The 26,305-nt window shown below is 38.9% G+C and overlaps 1 protein-coding gene across 1 annotated transcript; it reads right to left on the minus strand.

Moving 5' to 3' along the window:
* Window positions 1-3,728: 3,728 nt before the first annotated feature.
* Window positions 3,729-25,479, minus strand: YTHDF3 (YTH N6-methyladenosine RNA binding protein F3). The gene is made up of 5 exons (XM_071554450.1): window positions 25,155-25,479; window positions 23,125-23,149; window positions 17,892-17,977; window positions 14,965-16,557; window positions 3,729-4,700 (listed from the first exon to the last, which is right to left on the minus strand). The coding sequence occupies exons 1-5, from the start codon at window positions 25,176-25,178 to the stop codon at window positions 4,677-4,679; spliced, it is 1,752 nt and encodes a 583-aa protein (XP_071410551.1). The 5' UTR covers window positions 25,179-25,479; the 3' UTR covers window positions 3,729-4,676.
* Between the last annotated feature and the right edge of the window lie 826 nt (window positions 25,480-26,305).

Genomic DNA, 26,305 nt, shown 5'->3' on the forward strand with positions numbered 1-26,305 from the left:
TATGAGAAAAGAAATACTGATGAACCCTGGATTGGACAGAAATTTAAAATTGTGAATTGAAAGGTTCATATTCATCATATTAAAATGCAATTTATTAAAATACATAAAGTAGAACAGACCATATAGAACATATGTTTTGAGGAAAACATGCCCGCTGTACACTAATATTTTTATATGAGGCTAAACTAATTTACTTGAAATTCCTATGATCTGTAGAGAAATTCTTTCTTCTCCCATGCTAAACTACACTGGATGTGTCAGGCTGAAAATAGAACAAATTAAGATGTGAACAGGTTGCATTTGTGGAAACTTTCAAGCATATTTAATAAGATCAAATGGTCGACTCTCATGCCAAAAGAATTCTCATTTCAGTTACCATACTTTAAACGGTACACACAAAAAAAACCCTCCACAAAATTTAAATCGAGTTTTGCTGCACTTAAATGGAAAAGAACTGTTCCTTTAATCCCTCTTGATTTCTCATTAAAATATATGGATCTTAACTCAGCAAAAGGATAAACAAGACACTGAAAATCTTTGTGTATTTCCTTAATAAAGTGGTAAGAAAAATTAGTACAAATGGCTTTGAAAATACAATAAAATCCATTCCTATAGGGTGATCAGTATTTTAATGCCCAGAATTATTAATTTAAAAAACAGTGCTGGAGAAAATTCAGACCGTTTCCACTGGATTTTCACTGCACTAGAAACAGCTGAGTATGTAAACATATTTCCAGTGAGAGAGTCACCAATAATCTTGAAAAATTAAGGTAACTGCTACTTACAGAATTCAAAACATTGTTGCTTCAACTCAATTTCAGCAATGAAAAATGCACTGATATTTTAGGAATTTGCTAGGATGACCCTGCTTGAGCAGGAAGGTTGGACCAAATTACCTCACTTCCAACCTTACCCATTCTGTGATTTTGTGAATATATTTCAAGTGTGCAAGTTCCCCTACGAAACAGAAAAAAACCTTAAAAATAGAACTTGGATTAAACCGTGAAAAAATTTAAGATGCTTCTTTCTAAGTGCAGTATTTGCACTTAACCGCAACATTGTCTTTTGTTTGGTGCCACAGATTTTTCTGCAGTAAGAATAATTTTGGCAAGGGGCTTTTGCATCTAAATTTTGCAGACACAGCTATGAAACTGCCAGAGTATCAAAAAAAAAAAAAGGGAAAACAGAATGTAGAGAAGCAAGTATTTAATAAATTAAGCCTAGAATAGCAAAATACATCAAGAAGTAAAATTGGTCTAGTTGTGAATATTGAGTTTTTCCCAATCTAAGTCCTCAGAATAAAGCAGTGATAATGTTTCTTTAAGCCAGCAACGTGCACATTCAGCTGACAGAAATTATTTGTTGTCAAATGCCAAAAAACCTACATTAAAGATGCTGATGTTACCAAGTCAGGAGATGCTCAAATGTCAGCAAAGCTCATACAACTGTAGTTTGTCCCACTTGTGTTGGTAGGACAAGCCTTTCAGCAGTAACTTTCTATGAGAATTCTCAGGTTTGTTGCGTCAAAGCAAAGCAAGTAGTCAAAATGGAAAATACTTAGAATTTCCTCCCTCCTCCTGGTATCACTAAATGTGTGTGATAATATCCTATCTGACTTGTACACTATCAAAATTTTACACTGAAAACAGAATTGGATTTTTTTTTCCTTGGAGAGCCTTTCCCAGTTTTAAACACTGCTGCATCTCTGGCATATCAACCCACAGGTATGCAGTTCCGTGCAGCTAAACCTATTCAACAGTGGGTACCTGCTTCTGAAAGGACAAGCCTCCTTCCTTACCGTCCCACCATCTCCCTTCTACACATCTAACCTCACAGACAACTGGCCAAACATTAAACCAGCAGAAAACAGCTTGAACTGGCTCAGTTTGGAACGCAGGAAAACAAATGCTGGCACAAAGGAGGTGGCACCAGAAACAGAAAAGGGGTTCCACTGACTCCTCCATTAGCAAGTTAGCAAGTAGCCATTACAACAGCTTCACCGTACTGAAAAGTCAGACCAAAAAAGGTATTTCTACATTTATTGAAGATATTAAGCACCATTCCTTTTCTTTCTGGAGGAAAAGAACTTGTGCATAAGGACGCGGAAGGCTAGAAGTTTCACAAGTCCATTAACTAATACAGCACTCCACAGCTGATTTTACAATGTTATATACTATTTTTACAGTACTTTATATGCACATGAAATTCCTTTTAATTTCAGCTGCACATACTAAACTCTCGGCAGTCAGCAGTCAGAAAAATCGGTCGCAACATGACTAACACCATCAGCAATCAAACTCTTCTATTTGTAGATTTGCTAAGAATCCTGGAACAGTGTAAGAACTGTCACAGCTCTCTAAATGTGATCACCTCCTTCTCTCACAATCCTGTCTCATTTTCCAAGATTTCAAAGCCTGCAACAGTGTGATGAACCCACTTTATACTAAACCTGATTCAATCCAAGAACAAGGCTCATGCTATTAGAATAAAAGAGGCATGGGGTAAAGCAGGAAATATTAACAAAGCCTTCAAAAATACGAATACTGCAGTGGAAAAAAACTAAGGTCACACATGCAATTAGTTCCTGAATGCTTGACTCTAACAGTGGCTTTCTTTTAACTGGAAACTTCTGTGCATTTTCATAAGATATTTTTGTAATAAAGAAGCAGAAACATGCTGATCCCTTGATGGATCATCAGAAGAACTACATTCTTTGGACTCACAAAATTGACCTTCGCCACTTCAGCTGATCAATGACAGTTGGAATAATAGGCAGTAGACCATAAATCAGCCAACAGAGGGAAACAAATAGCTATAAAACCTGTTAGCAAGAAACAGATATGCTTGGAAGCAGAAATTTTTGAGTTGCAGCCAAATTTCATCATGTTTGGGCTTGAAACCCTTATCTCCTAGTCTTCTCTTACATTATGCACTTTGCTTATCCCTCCCTTACCCCACTTGTTATTTGTCACACATCTGCATTTAAGTGACATTGCTTCTTTACTCCAAATTACAAGAGTAGCTTCCCTTTTGAGCTTCCAGAAACCTGCCAGTAAAAATTAAGATTCACATCTGCTATTATAAAATCTCAAACGATATTTAAATAATGAGCAAGAAGTATGTGCTGAACTTTTCGTGTCTGGAAGTTTATAAGAGTCCCAGGGGTTTAAGAAGAGAGAATCCAAAAGTTAGCAAAATAGTCTGGATTCAAAACAAACCTTTGCTACTTAAGCTCCAGAACTTTGATTGCCAGAATCTGTAAATGAATGATTTGAAACACAATATAAACACCTGTGTTTGACAGTAAGACATGAAACACGTTCAAATAATATGTGCTATTGCTATTTTAAGCTATAACATATCTTACTTCTACACTGTCATTCTAAAAAGAGAAAGCTATCCCTGGAGTTTGGGTACAGGTTGTTCAGTATTTTGTACAGTCAATACACCCGCTTAGCAGTTTTTCTATATTCTCTTCCAGCAGACAATGTGTTGCTATATGGACTGAAACAGAAAATATATTATTTCAAAGTTAAAAACTAGTATATAACTGCCAGGTTTAGTATGTTTTCTAAAATTGTTGTTGCATGGTTCTAAGAAAAATCATCTTAACATGGTTAGGAATATGTCAACTCCCTGGATAAAGGTATTTTTCTCAAAATATTTTCAAATAGGGGGAAAACACTTGGATGTTGGGACAATGAAACAAAAAAATTTGAGAAACAGTATATGCTTGCTAAACAAGAATTATGTTTATTTAGCTAGTGAATCACCTAGAGGAGTAAATTTTCACTTTCATGATAGCAATCTGTCAGGCTTGCAAACACCCAGAAATAGGAATTAATTATTTTAAATGTAGTTATAAAGGTCATAAAAAGTCTGATTTAGACTGAGGTACATTTACTCAAAACTGAGATTCATTGAGTGGTAGCAAACAAACAGTTCCTCAGACAAATGCACTTTTTTCAGTATACATGTTACAGAAAAAAAATAAAGAAATGTGCATTAACTGGTGGTGTCCACCAAGCTGCATATTAATATTCTCTTACACCAAAACAGTTTGAAACAAGGGAAATGTCATCCTAATATAATTTCATGTTACGATTCATTTGGCTAAACTGCAGCTTAAAGTTGCTTTGCCATATTAAAAGATTACTACAATAATTTTCACATGAACATTTAGACTTGAGTTTTACTCCAGGACTAAACATGGCATGATTTGCTTTTAATCTGTTGAATAGCTAAAAACTGACAATTAAAAAAACTACAACAAAGAAAAAAATTAAGTTGAAGCAATGTGAATCTCACATCATTGAACCACTTCTAATGGTTAAATGTTAGTATTTAACAAATTCAAAGAGTTAATGAATCCTTGCATTCGTTCGGTCTCCTGTGCCTTAGCTAGGATGCATAAATACAAAAGACAGCAGATACTGGTAAAAGCTTCAGGACAGAAAGTGCTTGACGAAGGTACAGTTCTCAAGTGTGTTTGGTGAGAGAGTATAAGGGCAGATGCACTGATGAGAACCATTACAAGAAGAGTCAATTTCGTGTTAAAGTGTTCAAAGATGTCACCTTAAGCAGAAAAAAGCTTTAATAACGTCTTCTTAGACATATTAGGCATTTCCAGAGTCTACATCATTAGTGTTGTATTCTAGCAGAACATCTCCATATAGCTATTGTTTGTTTCTATTTCTCTCCTGAAAAAAACAAAAACAGAAAAGGAAAATCATGTTAATACACACAGATCAATATTATGTGCTTTCTTCTCATTACAGCAGTTTCATTGCTTGCAATTATCTAAATTGGGCATCAAGCTCAAGTCAAAAAAGCTTTAATTACTTTCAGGAAAATGAAATTATCTAGTTTAAGTCAAATTCTTAAAAAGAAACACAGAAGTGTACATCAAACTAAAAGGCAAGTATGTAAGATTTACAGTATCAGTCATTAATACAAATTGGTATGCTAACAATGCACTCTAGGCCGAAAACAGATGATCACTGGACTCGTGCCTCACTACGCATGTAAGGCATGCAAAAATAGCCTGCTCATGCACATCTCAGATTATTCCTCTAATATTAGCAGACTTCAACTGCAAGAACTACAGTGGCATTAAGTAGGAGCCTATGCAACTGCAGTGTTAAAATATTGATACTTTAACAATTTTAAATATAACTTGTATACAACTAAAATCATCACTTCCTGTTCATCTGCAAAAATTATATACCCAACCCATGACTCAAGTTGTCTAGAAACTCTCTGCATTGCAAACTGCTGCACTGTAAACTGACCGAACTGATGATCTGAAAAGCCCCAGAACAAAAAATCCATTTGAGTTCATACAAATTCAAAGTAGAAAAGGAATGATACCCTGACTACCTGTTTCCAGTTGATGAAATAAAGGATGTGTTGCAAATTTCACATCCATTTTGAATTCTACAGAGGAAAAAGGCTTCAAAACATCAGCACACTTTTCCTGCAGTCTCAAAATTACATATTACTACATTTATATTTAAATTCTTAAAGAAGACATACAAAGTTGACATTTTATTCAATGCAAGTGAACAGTATATTCTTCAAATACTGGTACCACTTACATTTGTCATATCTGTACACCTAAACAGAACAACAACCTGATTTATTCAAACCCTGGGCAGTGGTATTCCACTCAAAAAAATAACCCCCTCCAACTCTTAAGTCAGACCACACTCCCAAACCAAATCACTGCCTTTTCCTATCTCAGAAAGCATTTTTCTTCTGGGTTTTTCTGGTGGTTATAGACAAACTAGCAGAAGACTTTACCCCAAGAAAGTTCCACCATGAGAGCAGAGGAAGTTTCGAGCATGACCAACTGGATTCCACTACGTTTCTCTTCCACTCATTGAATTTCATTTCTTTTTCTTTGTTCAGATGAGCAAAACTTTTGTCACCTCTATGGCACTACTCTCAGATAAAAAGCTTCTCTGGTATATTTAAGTTTCCTGCCAAAGGCCAACTTCACTTCAGAACTCATCAGGGTCAGGTTACCCAGCTTTAAGAGGAATTTATGAACACAACATGGAAATAAAGTACCATTTGTATTAGAACAATGTGGGAACATATGGGATGGTTAAAAGTACCTGCCAACTGCAGACCATGTGCTGAGCAGATTTCACATATGCAAATAACTTTCTACATAAACCAGCAAAACCAAGTAAAGGTGAATCTAAAAAAAATGCTTAGGCCATAAAAATGCATATCAATCTAGTGCAAACAAAAAACCTGTGGAATTAACTTGGTCTTAACTATGAGGATTACTTACTTCCAAATTTTAGTGCTCTGAGTTTAGAGCATTAATCAAATGATCCCATGCTGAAAAGTAGCTGCAATGTAATTTATCCTCAGATATAATGAAATCTCTATGCTAACAAAATTTCAAAATTCGAAACTACTGAGGTGCACGTAACACGGACTTTGGGATTTCTTTGTCACAAAGAATGTAAACAATAAAACCTAATTTTAAGTAGGTTTAATGTAAATGTAGCCTAACAAGACCAAGAAGAAATTCCTACAGTCCTTGGCTGTATTTTATTTCCAAGATCCCACAGACAAGCTCAAGGAGACAGAGGGCAGATCTGAAAAGATGACTCTGGCTGATTCTTATAGTATTGGCAAGTGTAAGTGTTTTAAGGTGTCCATTTTGAAAGCTATCCAGGATTGCAAGGTTGCAGAAGCAAACTGCAGAGCTCCCACAAATGCTCACTCACCTCCAGTACTAGCACCTATACTTGCAAAAAAACTAGAATTTTGCCAAAGCTTTGCCTCTTACTGCAATGTTTAAAGCGTTCAGGCCTGGAACTGTTTGCTTTGCACCTCCCCCAAGAGGCAGCATTCTCACAACAGCTTCAAAAGTTGCTTTACTGCAAACCATGACTTAATCTTCAACTTAAAAGCCCTGCTCATCTGCAACATAAGCTAACATGTCAGACTGCATTCTGTGAAGTGAGGCACAGGCACTCAGCTGCTCTGCCAACTGTGCTGTGTGGGCAGAAACACCTGGCAGAGGCAGAACAGACAGCTGCAGAGGTGGTGAGAAGAAGTCACACTGAAGTTCATGAAATCTCACTTACTAATGGCACCAGTCATAGTCTGCAATTTATTTCACCCCAGTGTACCAATACAGGTAGGACAGCATAAACATTGACCTTAGTGCTTAAGAGCCACAACAAATAGTTTACTCTTTTAATAACAAGGATATCAGTGGCCGTTAACATAAAATAGATTATTGAAACTTTAAAAATGTGTAAAATACCAGTCCTTTTTAACTTCTCACTCTTGAATTCCAAACTACAGAGGATACATCTCCTAAACACAAAGATTATCTCAGAACCAGAAAAAATATTTAAATGCGTTTCTCTGAGAAGCACTTCTAGGAATTCTAGGAAGATAGGAGGAAAAGATCAGGTGGGAAGGATCTCTAGAAGCCTTATACAGACCTAGAAATTTTTCCTGTGGAGTTCTCCTCCCCAAACACTCATTTTCTTCTATTTCTTAACACAACATGAAAACCACAAGGCACAAATTAAAAATCAAAGTTAACATAGAGTTGAATGAGGTTTTACAACTTCAGAGTAGCTCTCTCCCTGGTAAGCAGCCTTATGAATCATCTGAGACCCTGCTGCTGCAGATCATTTGAACTCCAGACAGTATATGTGGTTTTCAAGCATATAAATATAAAGAAACTCTAAAAAGACCTAGAATTGATTTACTCTTCCTATTAGTTTTGAAGGCATTTTACTTATTTTAGTCTTGAAACACACTTAGTAATAGGAAAAAATGTGCGCAAATTACAGTAAAAAGATAAATTTAAATTTGAGCAGACTCATGCAGAACATGGACAGACCATATTACTTCATTATGGTAATGATAAAGGCAATAAGAACTTAATCCACATTTGAAATGCCACGGTATACAAACATTCAGAAGGCAGAGCAGGAGAAAAAACCCAACTACTTTAAAGACATTATATGATAACACACAACAAGAAAAGTCTACAGAAATCAAGCTTGAACTCCCTGAGCCAGAAGAGCTCTTCCTGTCTTGCTTTCCCAGGCAGACACTTTCAGTGATGGATCGGCCAATTCTAACTACAAGTAGCAAGTGCTTGTTTTCAGTGCTGTACATCATCACACACTGAAATATCAGACTCTAATTAGCTACAAGACAGCTATTTCAGTAAGTTCACTTGGAAGTTAAAAAAAAAAATCCGACCTCTTGATCATCGTTATATGTTAACAGTGCTCATAGTATAACACTGGCTTTTGAAGAGTAACAGATAGCTTCTTACTAAATCTATGGAAATCACATTTAGTGATGATCTCTGTCCCAGCAAAAGAAATAGAAAGATGACTCTTGACACCTTTGTTAATTTTTCTCAGATGCTCATGGCAACAACAATATATTATTTAATTGCTCTGCTAGGGAATCTACAGTAGCCTTGGAAAGAAAATGACATTCATAGCAGAGCTTATAAAATATACTGGGGAAGAATTTCTCAGGTAATTTTTCTTTAAGCCTTGCCACTCACGTTCTTTGCACACATGTGTAACCAAATTCCAATCTACCATGAAGAAACATGAAGTTATTTATCTCAGTTTCTCATTTTATCTTACATGAAAATCAATGAACATGCAAGCTCTGACTATAACCCTAAGGGTATAGAAGCAAAACAGTAATTATCTGTCCATATCAACTACACTACCAAATCTCTCTAAAAAAAAAAATCACAAAGAACTGGGCAGAAACAGCTTATCAACTGATAATTTTTGTAATATCTCATTTCAACTAAATGAAGTTTTAAGCAAATAAACTTTTTGATATAAAGCATAAGCAATCTTTGTTCAGCTGAATCTGCAACAGCTTTATTAGACATGCAAGATCTGTTTCCAAGTGTCATTTTTTCCAGCAAAGCACCTCCAGCAATCTTCACTGAGTTTCTGCTAACTACCCCACCTGCATTATGAATCAATGAAGCCAGGCTGAAGTACTCTGTGAAGAGTCACATGGGCTGGGACCTCCTTGCAATATGCAGACATATTTTTCCCCAGCTAACGGCAGGAAAAGCATCACTGTTCTAGTCAATTTGTTCTTAACGGAGCACTGAAGTCTGAGGAGATGTAGCAGAAAGCAGAACGCTGCATTGTGAATTTTAACAACTCTTTTGGTATACTCAAGATTCTGCTTCTGCTCTGGAGTAAGAGATTTTGAATTACTTCTTTGCTTTAAAAATCAAAACTTGACATAGTATTTAGAAAAGGTACAGCTGTCACAGATCCAGCTCAGTTCAAGTTCAAAGTCTTGTCTTAAGCAGCGGTCTAGATATTTAAGAACTTTAAAGCTTTAGATTTCAAAAAATTACTGGTCTCTTGAGAATTAAGGTAAACGACTTGATTGATATTCCTAGCTTTTCCAATAGGGGTCCCTCTTTTACAGGAGAAATTGGTCTTTCAAGTCCCTGAGTCAGACATGTTGAATCCACTCTGTAAAAAAAAAAGACTCTGTAGGCTTGACTTTGCAGATAGAGATTTCAAAACTGAAAAGAAAAATGTGACAAGATCCATACAAGTGTTGCCATGAACTGAGACTGCCTATGAGCTTAACTACATTTCACTTCTTTTATTCAAGAGTCCAATATTGCACTTTTCTTCTTGCATCATCACTAAAGAAAGGCAGGCCACACCACTACTCAAACTCTTACATAGTCCCTCTATACAAGACCACATTATAACATCCAGACCTCTCCATACTATGCCCATCCTCTAATGAATTCTAAACCCTACCTTGGAACAGAAACAACTGACTATCAAATGCACAGAAAACAGGCACATTTGAAATATCTGTATCTGTAACATAAGAACTTGTAGGTCATTTTTAAGTGTTTCCAAAAGACTGAAGATGGAAAAGCAAACAAAAATTAAATAAGCACACCATCACAGGAAAGAAATTCTGGAGCAGTACATCCAATATTATTCTAGCTTCAAATACTCTTTTTCCCTCACAATCAGGAGTACATATATTCATTGCAGGATTATCAAGGGAGGGAAAAAAGAAGTATCTCCTTCCTCAGACACGGGAGCTGAAATATCACTTCAAGTTATGAAGATGAAACTGTGGATAAACATGAAGTTCAAGGAAATTGCAAAATAATGCCTCTTGAAACATCATCACAAGAATACAGGAAATGCACGTTTCTCAGAAGATATTACATAAACCTCTCTTACAGGGTTGCATGTTTATTGCATGAACCTCTTTTAGATGTAAATACACTAACTTTTAAAAGTTCTCTAGTACAAATATCATTTAACTGCATTAAACATCTTAATCAACTACCTGTTTTTGTTGACTTGCACAAGGACTGTGGATGTATCTATATCTGATTTGGACATTATAACCTAGTACTTTCTGGCTGTGGGTTAAGGGGAGGAACCACTATCTAACGCTCACTCTTAATGCATATTTTCTCCCTTCATTCCTTCCTTCCTTCAAAATATCTCTAAGAATTATCAAATGAAGCATAAAGTCAGCTATGTCCTGGAAAGGAGTCACGCTGCTTAACACTGCAGACTGATTATGATCTAAGTATCACGGAAACAAAAGTTCCATTTTTATCAGAATGAAGGGGGGGGGAAAAAATGACATCTTTTAAGAGTCAGTAAGTTCTAGCTACATCAGCATTACTATTACAAGATATATAGTACAACAGGAAAAAAATAGCATTTTAAATGCTTATTTGTCATTTAAAAGTTTAATGAAAAGTAAAAATATTTTGAATGTAAATTAAACACAGATATATACTAAATTCTTTTATCTCATGAATAAAAAGCAATTATTTTTGTATACCATTGCCCTAAGAAAAACATCTAAAGCATTCTACGGTTACATGAAACCATGAATTTTTTTTGTCCATTGTATAGAACAAAAGTAGAATTCTCCATCAAAAAGCAGCAAAAGAAGTCCTAGGACAACAGGTAACTGCAAATGAATAAGCCACCACCTGAGGGGGCAAGGAAGTTGTAATCTTCCAAAAACTGCATTTTTAATTAGAGCCACATTTGATTTTGCTCCATATATTTACTGAAGATCAGGAGCATAACTACTACTACAGATGGGTTTTTTTCATTTTCAATATCTTTTATTTTCTAAAATGTAATTATGTCCTCTTAAAAGGCATATTTTAAGACTTCTGTTCCATTTTTCTAGATGCTATAGCTACAACTTTCTGTCAAAAGACAGTAAAACATGTTTTTATATAACATGCACACAAATAGACACAATGCCACTACAAGGCAGCAGTTAACTAAGGACTAATGGCATTCCAGATTATTTCAATATACATATGACAGAACTAATGAAACACAATGCTCATTTCTTTGATCCTTTGGTAAATGATCACAGCATTTGTATGTTTAAAATAGGATACTGGAACCTGAGCTGTAAGAGAAGTGCGGAATGATTACTGCAGAATCCCAACCATAGATACCTTACCTACACCAAGGTCACATCAAACAGTGCTAGAGTTCTAATATTTATGGTTAAAGAGACTATTCATAGTCAACTGTAAGTAACCTTTATCAAGTGGCAAAATTACTGAAGTTTCATGCTGACCAGAAACCATTCCTTGTACTTTCACAAGTACACTGCCATGTTTTAAGAAACCATACTGCTAGGTCATATTGAAATTAATTATTGATCCTCCTGAGCTGTTAAACTTTTACAGCTGATTATTTTAAGATAAGTTAGCTGCAATGATGAACAGTTATAAAATAAGTTAAATCCATAAATCATATTCTGTTTACAATGTTTATATCACTGGCTGTATAGAAGTTTGTTATCACCTATGCAACAACAAAACATTAACTGAACTTTAAGGAACATGGAAATGAGTACTGCTACTTGATGCATTTAATATTTTATTAACAGCAATAAGCATATTTTTCATGACTGAGACACTGGAAACAAAGTGATTGCCAGACCTGCCAAAGAAAATGAGCACAAACTTAATTTACACAGTCCTACTGGCAGTAGAAAGTGCACATATTTAAATTCACCTTCATAAAAGCCTAGCTGGCACTAGGTAATGAAGGATTACTCAAATAACCATAAACCAGAGCTTACAATACTAATTGTTGTATTTAAAACTTGAATCATAGAACAGTTAACAATTCTATGTTTACCATTTAAAGACAGGTTACTTGTACAATGTGTGATAAAAGAAGAAACCCACAGATTTAAAATCGACACTCAATCAGAAGAGAATGATAAAGATGAACTGTCAGTAGATGTCACTAGCTTAATTTGGACTTCTTATATTTTAAGTCCATAATTCATTTGCTTAAGGCATACCTCAAATCCATCTACAAAGAGAGAAGTTCAAACTACCTATACAGCTCTACAGCCATTTTTCATAATTGGTCATAAAACCAATTTCTACAATGCTGTAAAAGAGCCAACAGCCTTTGTGCAAGTATCTTGACAAGTATGTTTTCTCCTAATAGTGTTGAGAAAGGTAACTGTTTACAAAGAAATGCAGACTTGAGTCATACAGATACTGTATGTTTACCCAGAAGACATTAAAGGAAATAGCAATGGTACCTTATTACACAAATACATATAATCACAGTTAGAGAGCTACTAAATGCTAAATTTAGTACTTTGAATTTTAACTTTAGCTTATATAGAAACACTTGCAATAATCTACATTCCACCTCTCCATTATGTTCTGTGGTTTTTGCCTACTACTGAGGAACAAAACCGCAAATAAAACGCAATTTTCCTGAGTTGCTAGCTAGGGCATGTCTGAATCATGATTCCTTTGTTAAGTTTTGTCACAAAAGTAGGTATTTTTGAAGAAAAACAGTTATTTGTGGAGTGCCTTAAAACTTTAAAAATTAAGAAAATCCTGAAACATGAAGGCTACAGGGACGGACTATAATTTTAGTCCTCCTTCAACATTACAAAACCACAATGAATCACAGAATCATAAAATATCCTGAGTTGGGAGGGAACCACAAGGACAGCCCAAGAATCACACCATGTGCCTGAGAGCATTGTCCAAACCCTTCTGAACTCTGTCAGGCTTGATGCTGTGACAACTTCCCTGGGGAGCCTGTTCCAGTGCCCAACCACCCTCTGGGTGAAGAACCCTTTCTTATATCTGACCTAAACCTCCCCTGACACAGCTTCATGCCATTCCCTTGGGTCCTGCCATTGGTCACCACAGAGAAGAGATCGGTGCCTGCATCTCCTCTTTCCCTTTTGAGGAAGTTGTAGACTGCAATTAGGTCTCCCCTCAGTCTCCTCTTCATTGGGCTGAAGAGACCAAGTGACCTCAGTTTCCCTTTACACAGCTTTCCTTCTAGACTCTTCACCATCTCTGTGGCCCTTCTGGATGCTCTCTAATGCTTTATGTTTTTCCTGTGTTGCGGTGCCCAAAACTGCACATAGAATTCCAGGTGAGGCCGCATCAGCACAGGTTGAGAAGGACAATCACCTCCCCTGACCAGCTAAGAATGCTGCACTTGATAAACTTGTACTAAAGCCTGAAAAAGTCAAAGTCTGCCTCTGACATTGAATATTAGTTAAGAAAGTGTCCCATCATCAAGTTAGCACGTAACTAACAATACTAATTTAGGGCATAGTCAGTTTTCCTTTTAGAAAAAAATGCAAAAGGCATTAGACACCCAAGTTAGTATTCATCAAGCCCCTGAACAACAGAAAACTTCCAACACAACAATTTATTGCAAAGCCATGCAATAAAAATACAAAATGGATTTTGAGTATGCTCTACACCCGTCTCCGTGAGATGCAATACGTGTGTTGAAAGATTAGGAACGTACAAGAAGGGTGAAACTACTGCAGCACTAGAAACCCAAGGGAAGCAAGGAGGCTGGGGAGCAGGTGAAATTCTTACCAAGCCAGAATTGTGTCAACTTCAAGTGAACAAATTCACAACTTCACACATCACAAGGCCTCTAATTAGCATAAACCCTAGACTTTTGGGGTTTTTTATTTAATGGGTGGTGTGACAGGATGAACAGAGACCACTACCACCAAACCGCACTGATGCAAGCTCCCATTCGGAGTACTTGCATATCATCTAACTGGTACAATAGTTCCTGAAATGTTTCTAACCATGAGACAAATCATGTATTTACAGTTACTAGCCAGTCTGGAAAGAAAGTAAATATAGAACAGTAAACATTGTGGCCAATGGTGAACATTGTACAGACAAGACAAAGTAGACAAGTACCATAAACCAACTTGAATTAAATGCCTTTATACCTTGTCCAGTTTCCCAAAATACCTCCAAACCTTGAGTTTCTCTACAGATTTATCACATGTATACTCTTCTTCACAGAAATTAACTATGCTTAATTTTTTAGGAAATGCACTATCAGAAGTGCATTATTATTTTGACACTATACAGGTCATCACCATGTTGCTTCTGTGTTTCACAAAAGACAAATTGCATCAAGGGGAAAACCTGCTTTTCACAGTAATCATGCTGTTAACATTTCATTGAAGCAGAATTTGAATAAAAATGCTATGTTAAATAAAGTATGCTTCTTCTGTAATTTTTGATCGCTTTTGTGACACACTGAAACAATAAAAATCTGAACTGTAAGACTTAGGTTATGGATAATACACTCAATTCAGTTTTCATTTACATAGAAGGACTAGAACATGTCAGATATCTGCTTATTCAGGCCTATGTTAGTACTGTGGTTAAACACATGCCTACATGAACAAACACGTTACAAGTAATTAAAACTTTTTATTAAGAGCCAGTTTTATCAAGTACTGACATTTTAGGCAAAAAGCACAACCTTTTATTTCAACACTCACAGAAATTTTAGCTGAATGAAAAGCAAAGTTTCCAAAACCAGAATAAACAGGAGAACTACTATAATGACACTGATTTCTTACCCTACGCATGGCTTCCTCCTCCTCTTGACGCTTCTCATAATGTGCAAAGTCATCAAAGATTGAGGTGGTATGCTTGAAAGTAGCAATTATTTTAAGCACTTGCTTGGCTTTTTCTAGGGGTACCTCTTGAGTGTCCCTCGAATTGGTAACCGGTTTGTTGTCATTGTTTTCCAAGCGAATATGTCGCAGTTGGTTATTGGGAACGTCTTTGACAAAGATCCATTTGACATCAAACTTCCCCTTCCACTTATCCTGAGACCAGACACCAGCATATGCATTGTAGTCCACAACAGACTTCATCTCAGCCACTCCACAGAAGTGTCCACTGCCATTCACACTGAAGAGTAAATAGAGTGGGCCCTTCCCGTTCAGGGAACGGTAAGCAGCATCCAAGCGCTTATTACCATGTTCAGTACTACACCAGATAGAGTACTTAATGGAGCGATGAATATCGTCCTCTGAATAACTTTTGATTATAAACACACGCCCATTCTTCAGATTCCAATCGAAGTCTTTGGGATTGTAGTTGTTTATGGCCTTTAGTTTCTCCAGCACTGGGTGCACTTCCACACCAGAAGGTGAGGAGCTGACAGATACAACACCTAAACCAAAGTTCTCACTGCCAGCTCCATTGTTCTGGCTGAAGCCCACACCCCTATTACGAGGAGCTACCCAGCGGTTTTGCAGCTGTTGCTGCTGCAACTGGTGAGGCTGCGCCTGCTGCTGAGGTCCTTGTTGCTGTTGTGGTTGCTGTGGCTGAGGCTGCTGTTGAGGCAGTTGGCTTTGCACCAGTGGTGGTGGCTGAATTAATGGCTGAGGCTGCTGGATTATAGTCTGAGGAGGCAGTACTGGTTGAGCTGGGGGTGCTTTTACCACTGACCCTTTGTCATCCCAAGTTCCAATATTCATGTTGTGTTTTATAGGTGGTGGTGGTACAGCAGGGCCCCCAATGCCCACATTACCTTTAGGCTTGAGTTTAGGCTGAGGTTTAGCAGGTTTCCTTGCAATTGCAGCCCATGAGGTTGGTTTAGGTGCTGAACTGCTGACTGGGGGCACGCTGTTGGCTGCAATGCTTGTCATACCTGTACTGCTTAGAGCTGAACCTACAGTTTTTGTTACAGCAGCCGTCATATCTCCACCGATTTTCAGTCCAGTCATGCCTTGCTCAATGCTGCTAATCCCAGGCACCTTGCTCAGAGTATCACTGCCAAATCCAGTCTGTCCATCTGCTATGGCTCTGCCAAGAGAACTAGGTGGATAGCCATAGCTGCTGCTGTAAGCAGAGCTTTGCGTTGATTGTCCCTGAGATCCACTTGTCCCCCACGTAGAGAAGTCTGCATTCCCAGGAAAAAAATTAAATCCATGCTGCCCAAGAAATGGAGGGGTATTTCCTAATGCCCCAGGCTGACTAAATACACCATCAGGTATGTAATGGTGTTCACCATTACTCATCTGTCCATAAGTTGTCAAATATGGCATTGGAGGGTCGCCTGCAGTTGACCATGCTGCTTCACCTAAAGAGTATGGAAATCCAATGGATGGAGCATAATAGCTAGGCATATATGGGTCTGACATTGGTGGATAGCTGTTACTCTGCAAGAAAATAAAATAAAAATCAGTAACAATGACAATTATGCTCAGGGCAAAAAAGACCTGTAATACAATCCAAAATATTTTGAAGAGTTATATGAATGCATTTGTAACTTCCACCATTGCTCACTACATAAATGATGAACAAAGTATCTGTCAGATATGACCGTTTTTTGAAGGGATCTTCTCGAAGCACTTAATGATCCCAGTGTTTTGTAACATATTATCTTTCATTTACTAAGCTCAGTTTAAAATGCCTCCATGCCAACAGTGCCAAGAAAATAATGAGCTACTTTAAAAAAACAAGTCATAGCAACTGTACTTTCATAACTAAAGAAAAAGAATGGCAACTATGATTTAAAGTTTTGGTATATTTAGCTTCTGTCAAACTTCTCACTTCTAATTGGAGATACCAAAATAATATCATAGGGAAAGGGATGCAAGGATGCCTGTTTCCTTCAGAAGGACTAACAATAAAACTGTAATATTTCCATGCTATTGAGAATGGGCATTAAATCACTACTACACCAGATAGACTCCTGAGAAATCACAGAATTTACTTCCTGAGACATTTGAACGACTACCCCCATATGACTTCTGACACTGTTTTGGGGAAAAAATGCACATTACCATCCTCTAGCTGATGACCATTAATGCATTATTGGGAGGGAGGGGGAGGAGGGGGAGTGAAGGTAAGCAAAATTCTCAGTCTTTTAATAATTTGGACTTTCTCCCTGTCTCAAGACCACTACAACTTACAAACTTAACATAATGCATATTAACTTTTGACTGCAGGGGCAATTCACAGTTCTGAAAGTCAAGTCATTAACTTCTTGGCAGAGAAGTTGTACCAAGTAATATTAAGCTTCAATCTATTATGCCATCAGCTGTGAGATACTTCTACCACCTTCGAAGGAAATCATGTCCAAGCAGTTAATATCTCCTCAGAGCCAAAGAAAACGGTTGTTTTGAACTACATCCAGAAGATGATAATTTTGTTGTAAATATAAGGGGTTGGCTTTCTGTTTGAGGTCTGTGTTTTGGTTTTTTGGTTTGTTTTTCTCCTCAAGTTTCTTGTAACTGTATTTTTCTGAAGCCAGAGCACAGGCACAAGAGCATGAGACATCAAAGCATGCTTTTTAACTGAAGCTTGTCCAGAATTTTTAAGAGTACTTTATCTGCTTAAGATACTACACAATAAGACAAAATAAGACATAAAACTGTATTTCAATGGATATTCAAGCAAGTAAGTAACAATAAGAAATATCCCAAAATTAAGTCTGGAAGTGAGTTGAACACCAAAATTAACTTCAAGGTAGTACACAATGTTCACTTACCTGATTTGTCTGACTACTTAGATATGGCTCAAAATCATCATCATTTACTGCATCCTTTTGATGAATCGAACCGTTTTGTACTGAAACTAAAAGTAAATCTGTATTAGTATACTGTCTGGAAGATCTATGCTGCACTTTTAATCTAGATAAAACTTCTTAATCGCCTGTACATTGATATATATATTATTTTCAAGCTCCACTCCAATTTAAAGAAAATAGCTTATTTTATTGAACATCATGATCAGATCTTAGGAGAGGTCTGCAAAGATGGCAACTAAAGCAGCCTACTCCTAATTATTGTTTCCTGAGGTCCACAGACAGAGGAGGAAAATCTACAGGCACACCTTATTTGCACAGGCAGTAAATCCAGCGTTTCCAGAAGTACCAGCCCAAGTGCAAATGTGCAGACCAACCAGATCTATAGACATATTCAATAGGTTTGGGGAAAGTTGCAACATAGAGCTTTCTCCTGCCAGGAGGAAAGGCAGTTACCCACCAATACAACTGTGAAGGGCATCACTTTTCAGATATTTAACTCTGTATTTCCTACATGACTGTACTGCGTTAGTGGCATCCCTGAAGCTGAGGGGACAAAACAAGACAGAAACTAGAACTTAATTCCCAAAGGGTGATCACAAGCCTTTCCCAACATATATGCCCACTATATGCTGGAATCTCTTCCTACCTGCTCTTCCTGGCCTCCTATTACCTTTCATTTCATCTAAGGCATTACACCTACCTGGAATTTTCCAGCTGCCCAAATTACTTGAAGTGTCTCTCTACCATCCCCCAGGCTACTATTCAAACAAAGCCACATTGCACAAACTTCTGCTAAGTTCCACTCTTTCCCATGGTGCAAAGCAGAACAAGGACTTAAACTAGCAACTGCAATTGTACAACTTGAAGACGAAGATTTCTTCTCAAAAAAAACCCCCAACAAACAACTACTGGTTTTCCAAATGTAATTATTTTTGTTATTAATCAAAAAGATTCAGGGAGGGTTGGGGGGGGAAGTTTCAGAATGATCAGTAAGGTGCACTGATAAACCATGACAGCAGAAGTTACAACAAAACTGCAGATTCTCTGTCAGCTTAAGACACTGAGTTAGGTCCTGACTCTGAGGCTTCCCTCTTTTAGCAAATGCTTCTGAAAAGCATATACATCCATATAACTAAACTAGTCGTTAAGAGTGGGGGGAGACTCTGCTTCACTGGGGAGAAGGGTGTTGCCACACAGGGTTCACACTGCAAACCAAGTGGTGCCTGGACTAAGTCACTTCAATTTTCTTTCACATTTGACTTCAACACCTCTAAAACAAAACTGCCATCAGTGAATGAAACTAGCTGGAAAAAATTACAAAGGAGTAATCACAAAGAATAATCAAAATCCTGGAAAATTTGATTAACTTCAGACAGCAGTAAAAAGAGGTAAAAATTCATAATTTAACACAGAACAGACTATTTTTTTCAAAGCAATTATCTGGGAAAGAAAAAAGCAACTTGTGTTTTGAATACCTTCTTGATATTTTACAAGTCAGAACACTTGACACTTCAGTTATTACAAACTGGCACAGTGCATTTCTGTACTAGCTAAAGTCAAATATGACCAGCAATGATAAGCATAATGGGGTCTACAATTAGATATAACATTACTCTAATTAAATATCACATTTAAATCAAACATTAGGTGTTGGGGGTACTTTCCCCCATAAATAAAGAGCTTCAGTTAAGATCATTAATCAACTTGAATTTATACACAATGGTAACATATTAATGAGCTGGAACACTATATTCCTCTTTATATTTAGCCCAGTTACACATGGGATGAATCTCAAAACATTTTGGCCCCACTATGCCCACTGCTTAGACTTCACCAAATAGTACAGATGGCTAAACCCTCAAATACAACTCTGCTATAATGAAAAACATGGGCAGCTGCAAATAAGTTTTTTAAAAGCATGCAATCACACATAAAGGAGTAAACAGCTGTATGTCAAGACTAGTATCCTATAAAAACATCCCCACATACTGACAGCTAATCTTCATAAAACATGCACCTGCTGTGTTTGTTGCTTCACAGGTATCCAAAGGTCACTTAAGACAGAATTATATTTGCTTTGACATTACAACTAACACAGAATGTTCTTGTAAATTCCTTTTTTATACATTCTGTGTTGGGATCTTAAATCAGTGACAAAGTATTTCTACTCTGACATTTTTCTCAGTAAATACATAGGTTTCCCAGTGACATAGAATCACTAGAAGCATGTTTCTTTGTCTTTTCATTCTAACTTTACATAATGTGTTCATAGTGAGGGATGTAGCCCACACAGACATTTAACAAGACCAAATGAATGTCTCATGCCCAGAATCTCATGTTAAGTGTTCCAACTGAACAGGGTAGTGATGAAGAATACTAATTGAAACTAATCTACAGATACTAAAAATATCCATATCAATACAACACTAAAAATACTGTATACTTCCTCAAACACTGTGAAAACACACAATGTAACTACATATTGGGAAGAAACAACTCATCAAATAGAGGAACTTAAAGCTCATATTTTTTCAAGTGCTACTATCCTTGGAATAACTCCTTGCAAAATGCACAAATTATAGCCAAAGGCATAAGAATAACTTTTTCATTAGAAGTCATCACACTTCTAATGTGAAGAATAAATACTAAAAGAAATATGTAACATTTCATTCTTGTTTTAAACTTAATAGCTAAATTTAAATCTTCTACAAAACAAGAAATTATTATATACATGTAAGTGTAAAAACAAGTCAGCAGCTTCCTATGACAGGTGTGATACAGTGACACAATAACAAACCGAGGCAGGGAGGGGAAAGAGTTCCAGGAATGCCTTGTTTCCCCTTATCACCACGACCCGGTAAGACATAATTTGATTGATGTCCATTCTGATATTTTATGTCAACTGTACAGTAGTTGACAACTAGAATAAGAAAACTTTCATGACAAGATGATTCACTCATTCAAATCTCTGAATTACCAATGTTAATACCCAACACAACAGATGGATAATACTGTTCTACACACTAAAACATCAATCCCACAAATTCTGGTAGAGGGAAACAGCACAGTGCACCAATTTATCAATTAGAATAAAGCATCCAAAACATATTTTTCATTTCAATACAAAATATGCATACACCCCTTTTACTGCTCACTCACTTTCTCTCATATGCTCTACCAGATATATGGACAGCTTCTACCACCCTCTTTAACATTACTTCTCTTATGCACAGAACCAACTTCAGATTAGTCTGTTAAGCCAGTATCACATCTTCCTTCAAAGCTCCTTCAAGCTGAGACCTATCATGACAATTGGAAAAGATTACTGTCTGCTAACATGTGGTCAATAAGGACTGCTGATACTGACTTAATTTATCCTCTTGAAAAAGTGTCTAACCCCAAGCCAACCGCCTATGCTACCACCTTCAATCTCCCAGACCTTTAATGCTACATCATAACTTAGTTTCACTAAGCAGACATTACACCAAATAATTTATTGTTCTGTTTAACTATAGTTTTCATTGAAATCATATTCGCACCAATACGTCACAAGTATTCATTATTTAAAGATGCACTCCATAAAAAAATCCAAGATCAGAAATCCAAAAATCTCTTCCTTACAAAGCAAACCAAGAGATGTGTTTTGATTCAGACATTCCACAGCAGTGACAAATTATAGTCCACAAAAATATGCTAACATAAATAAGCCAAAGTAAAGCTGACTAGTGTATTTTCACACACTGTAGCATAACATCCAAACAGAAATGCTTGATACTTTCACTACAATCCACACATATATAGTTCAAAAACTACCTGTATGATTCTCTAACAGATGCAGCTCAGTAATGTCAATAAAACTCAGAAATGGTAACTTGAAAATTGTGAAGCCACAAACTACTTGCTACAATGACTCTGACTTTTCTTCTCATTTAAGGGCAATATGGTAAGTAAAACCACAAAGTATTTAAAAAAATGAAGTAGTTAAAAAATGCAGTTTGGGAAAAAGAAAAAAGTAGAATACTAGAATATGAGAGAACAAGTATTCAAGACTGACACAACTAAGAATGTCTGAGGAGGTTAACACATGCTTATTTTTCTCTGAATGCAAAGAAAGTAAAACAGGACAAATTCAGCAAGATCTGGGAAGCATGTGACCCCTCACAAGCAATATATGTAACAAGAAACAGATAATCTGTATGTAGACAGAATAACAGGATAAGTACTTGTGAATAACATTAAATGACAGCTCACAGAGAACAATTAGATTAGTTCAGAAAATGAACAGAGGGGGGCAACCAGCACCTGAGCTCAAAAAAATGTTTCTTATCTGCGCAAGTATAATAAGCATATTAACACACAAAGGTAGCTGTGTGTATACTATTCTACAGCTCAGTTTGCTCAGCAGCTAAGAATTAGATGGGCACAAGTGGACTGCTTAGGAAAAAGAAATGCCAAAAAAGAATATTAGTAAGAAAACAAATTCCAGAGGAGCAACTGTAAGATAAAATGTGAGATGCTGTTTACAACTGACTTGCCAACTATTTTAGAGAGAAGAATATGAAGCAGTTAGTAGTTCTCTGGTTTTGAATATGAAGCAGTTAGTAGTTCTCTGGTTTTGTGGGAAACAAACCCCATGGAGTATGATATTTAAAAACTAAAGATGTTGACAGAAACATGAAAAAAGCAAAAAAGCAGAAATCCTACAAACACTACTAGAAGACTCCATACTGATGCCAAAATGAAGAAAGACCACAATAATTTGGGAAATAAGGAAGGTGACTTTTCTGCTCATAGACATGAGTAACTAATCACATGGTTGCTGTGTAGCAAACTAAGGAAGCTGTTAAAAATATTCTTCCTATGATTCTATTCACTGTACAGAAAGGCCCAAGTTGTACTGTTAAAAAAGAATATACAAACATATCACAAAGTCAGCTAAAAAGAAATAATTATGTTACTGTCCGACTTTCGATAATGAATCTTTTGTAAAATAAAACATTTTCAATTGATGCACTGCTGTGCCACAGTAAAAATGCTGGGAAATAACATTTTGGCACAAAATTTCCTGTCATCCTGCTATGAAATAAGAGAAATCCTACAGCTACAACCTCTTCCTGTGACTGTCTGAAGACACATGATCCTCCATAAACAGCAATGTTACAGATTTATACAGAAATACAAGGTATTAACTTACCTTTATTTCCCTGTCCTTTAGGTCTCTGTACATAGGAAGGTGGAGGGGGAAAAAAGCAAAACAAGTTCAGTTAGAATCCTCCAACATTAACTTCAGGGTAATTACATTTATTTGCCAATTCTGCCCTTTTCAACTTAAATATCACTTTAAAATATTATTAAAACCATGCTATTATACAAATGCTGTGACATATAAAATAATATTATAAAATATTACAAAACCAAAAATTGATAGAATTTCACAAAAAAATCATTGAAATAATCTAGTATTTTACAGCATGTAAAACTTAAATCATCTTGAAAAACAAGTAATCTTTGATTGCTCCTTGCTCAAAAAACCATAAGCAATAAACATAAAAACAGTGTATTGAGTAAAAAACAAAACAAAATTAGTAGTTTAAGATTACTGACAATACTTGAACTTCATTATGATATATCATCTTTTAAAATGACTGACAGGCCAGGGAATAAGCTACAATGCCTTGTTTTTTAGATATACAAAACAACATAGTGATATTGTAAGCTGAACTTCATGTTGTGCATTCCTCACCCAGGTAATTACATTGAGAAAATGATAGTCCGTACGAAGCTTTCACACAAGGAAATAATACCTTAAGGAGGACTTTTTTTTTTAGGATTAGTCATTACAAAATACTGTTAATCTGTCATGCACGAAGAATCAATGTAACAGTACAAGTTACAGAATCCTTAGTTCCTCTATAGCAAGATAAAATCGCTTAGAAAAACAAATGCTACTCAATGAAGATCTAATTCATCTTCTTCCGTATCTTCAACTAAGCATGAGTGAGTCTCCATGCTCTATCATTCTCTCTACAATTTTTAGCCCTGAAGAGCTCAGTATTCACAGGTTAGAAAGTTTAGGAGGTAACCACCTCCATGCTGCTTTCCTGTGTATGTGTCTCGGAGTTACTGTAGCACTGTTGAACTGCTCCACCTCAAGATGCACTGTTGGTCACCTCCCTCTCCCACAACCAGGGAAGTATCTTTGTAACCTTAAAAATCCCAACCACCTCGTCTTTTGGGATAAATCTAATCCCAACACAAGGGCATGCAAAGACCGAGATACCCACAACTAGAAAAGCTGAGAAGAAGCACCCTTCATGGAAGTTAGAGAAATGAAAAGCTAAGAGATTACTGAGCTAGAAATAGGTGCTTAAAGGAAACTGGAGAGCATGCACAGAGACGAAAGAAACAAAACATTAAAGGCAAGGAGAGAGAAAATAAAAAGAGGCAGGACACTGCAGGGCCAAAACTTTTGGGCAGTAGCAGAAGTCCACGGAGGAAGCAGAGAACAAGGCAGAGTAGTTTCCAGCCGGAAATAAAGTACAAGAGAGGCCCAGCAAAGATTAAAAAATAACAAATTCAGAGCTCCATGAAGGGCCAACTTAAAGTGCTGAACAGCACAGTGAGATAAAGTGAAAACTGCTGGAAGAAGCGGAGGCCGGAGGGTAAGGACGGAGAAAAGGTGGGTTAGGAAAGCGAAAGGCAGGAAGAGAAAGGATGCGGTAACGAGGAGCCAGAGGGAATCAGGGGTGCGCAAGGGAGCGGAGCCGGCGCCGCGGGGAGCCCGACACTGAGGCGCTCCTGGAGCGAAGAACTGGGGGCGCTGAGCCAGGGAAGGCCAGCCCGGGTGGGTCCCACACAAAGGGGGCGGCGGGGCGAGGGCTGAGAGCAGCGCGGGCTGAGCTGAGCGCCGGCGGGCCCTGCGGGCGGGCGGGAGGCGGAGCGGCCGCGGCGGATTCGCGGGGATAAATAGAGACGCCCGGGCTGGGAACGGGGCCCGCCATTCTGGCTGCGTCGGACCGGCCCTCCCCATGGCGGCGCGGAGGGAAGGAAGGAGGGAGGAGGGAAGAGGCCGAACCGCGCCGCCCCGGCGGCGAGGGAAGGTGCAGGTGGCCGCCCTGCTGCCGCCCCCCCACCGCCGGGGGTAAGGCCGGGCCCGGGAGAAGGGGAGGACCGCGAGTGGGCGGGCAGGGAGCGGGCAGGCGGCCCCCGCCCCGCGGCCGGTACCTGGTCGACACTGGTGGCTGACATTCTTCACGGGGAGCCGCGATCCCCTCGCTCCGCTCCGCCTGGGCCTAGACTGATTTCGCACGCCGGGGTCGCTCGCTCGCCTCCGCCGCCTCCTCCCCCTGATTGTCGTCGCCGCCGCCGCCGCCTGGGCTCGCCGCCGCCGATCGGGATCCCGCTGGAAGGAGCCGCCGGCCGGACGCAGCGCCGCTTCCCCCCCTTGCTCTAGGCTCCGCTTCCCCACAATGGCGGACGGGCTCCGACTCCCACTTCCGCTCCGCGGCGCCCTGACCTTCCGCTCCCCCCTCCGCCGGCGTCGCCGCTGACCTTTCCCTTCCCGTCCCCGCCTCCTCCCGGTCACGTGGAGCGGGAAACACCACTGCGCGCGCGCGCCCACAGCCGCCCGGCAGCTCCCATGGCGCGGAGGGGCGGGGCCTGCGGCGCCTGGCGGGAGCGCGCGTGCGCGCAGCGGGGCGAGGGGGCGGAGCGGGGCGAGGGGGCGGAGCGGGACGAGGGGGCGGAGCGGGACGAGGGGGCGGAGCGGGGCGAGGGGGCGGGGCGGGGCGGGGCGGCGGAAGGAGTTGGGGGGGCTCTCGCCCGCGTGCGGATGAGGAATGCGCGGTGAGGGGGAGCGGCGGTGCCCTGCGCTCTCCAGCCTCCGTGCAGCGGCGCTGCCCCGCCGGCGATGTGGCGAGCAGGCGGCAACGCGGCCCCGGGGGCATCCGCCCTGGCTGTCCTGAGCCGCTGCTGCCGCCTGCGGAGGGCTCGGGCAGCCCCCCACTGCCAGGCCGCTCCTGACCCCCTTTCTCTCCTAGGTCACAGGATCGCAAGATGAGTCGGGTGGGAAGGGGCCACAGTGGTCCTGTGGTCCAGCCACCCTGCTCAAGCAGGGTCGGCATAGAGCATGTTGCACAGGACCGCGTCCAGTCGGTTCTTAAATTTCTCCAGGGAGACTCCACAACATCTGGGCAGTCTGTTCCCATGCGGGATCACCTATGCAGTAAAGAATTTCTTTTTTTACTCAAGTGGAACTTCTGTTTCTGCCTGTTGCCTCTTGTCCTGATGCTCGGCACCGCCGAGGAGAGCCTGACTCCATCCTCCCGACACCCTACCCCCTTACATATTTATATACATTGATAAAGTTCTCTCAG

Source organism: Pithys albifrons, chromosome 4 (genome assembly GCF_047495875.1).
Source record: "Pithys albifrons albifrons isolate INPA30051 chromosome 4, PitAlb_v1, whole genome shotgun sequence".
NCBI classification, from domain to species: Eukaryota; Metazoa; Chordata; class Aves; order Passeriformes; family Thamnophilidae; genus Pithys; species Pithys albifrons.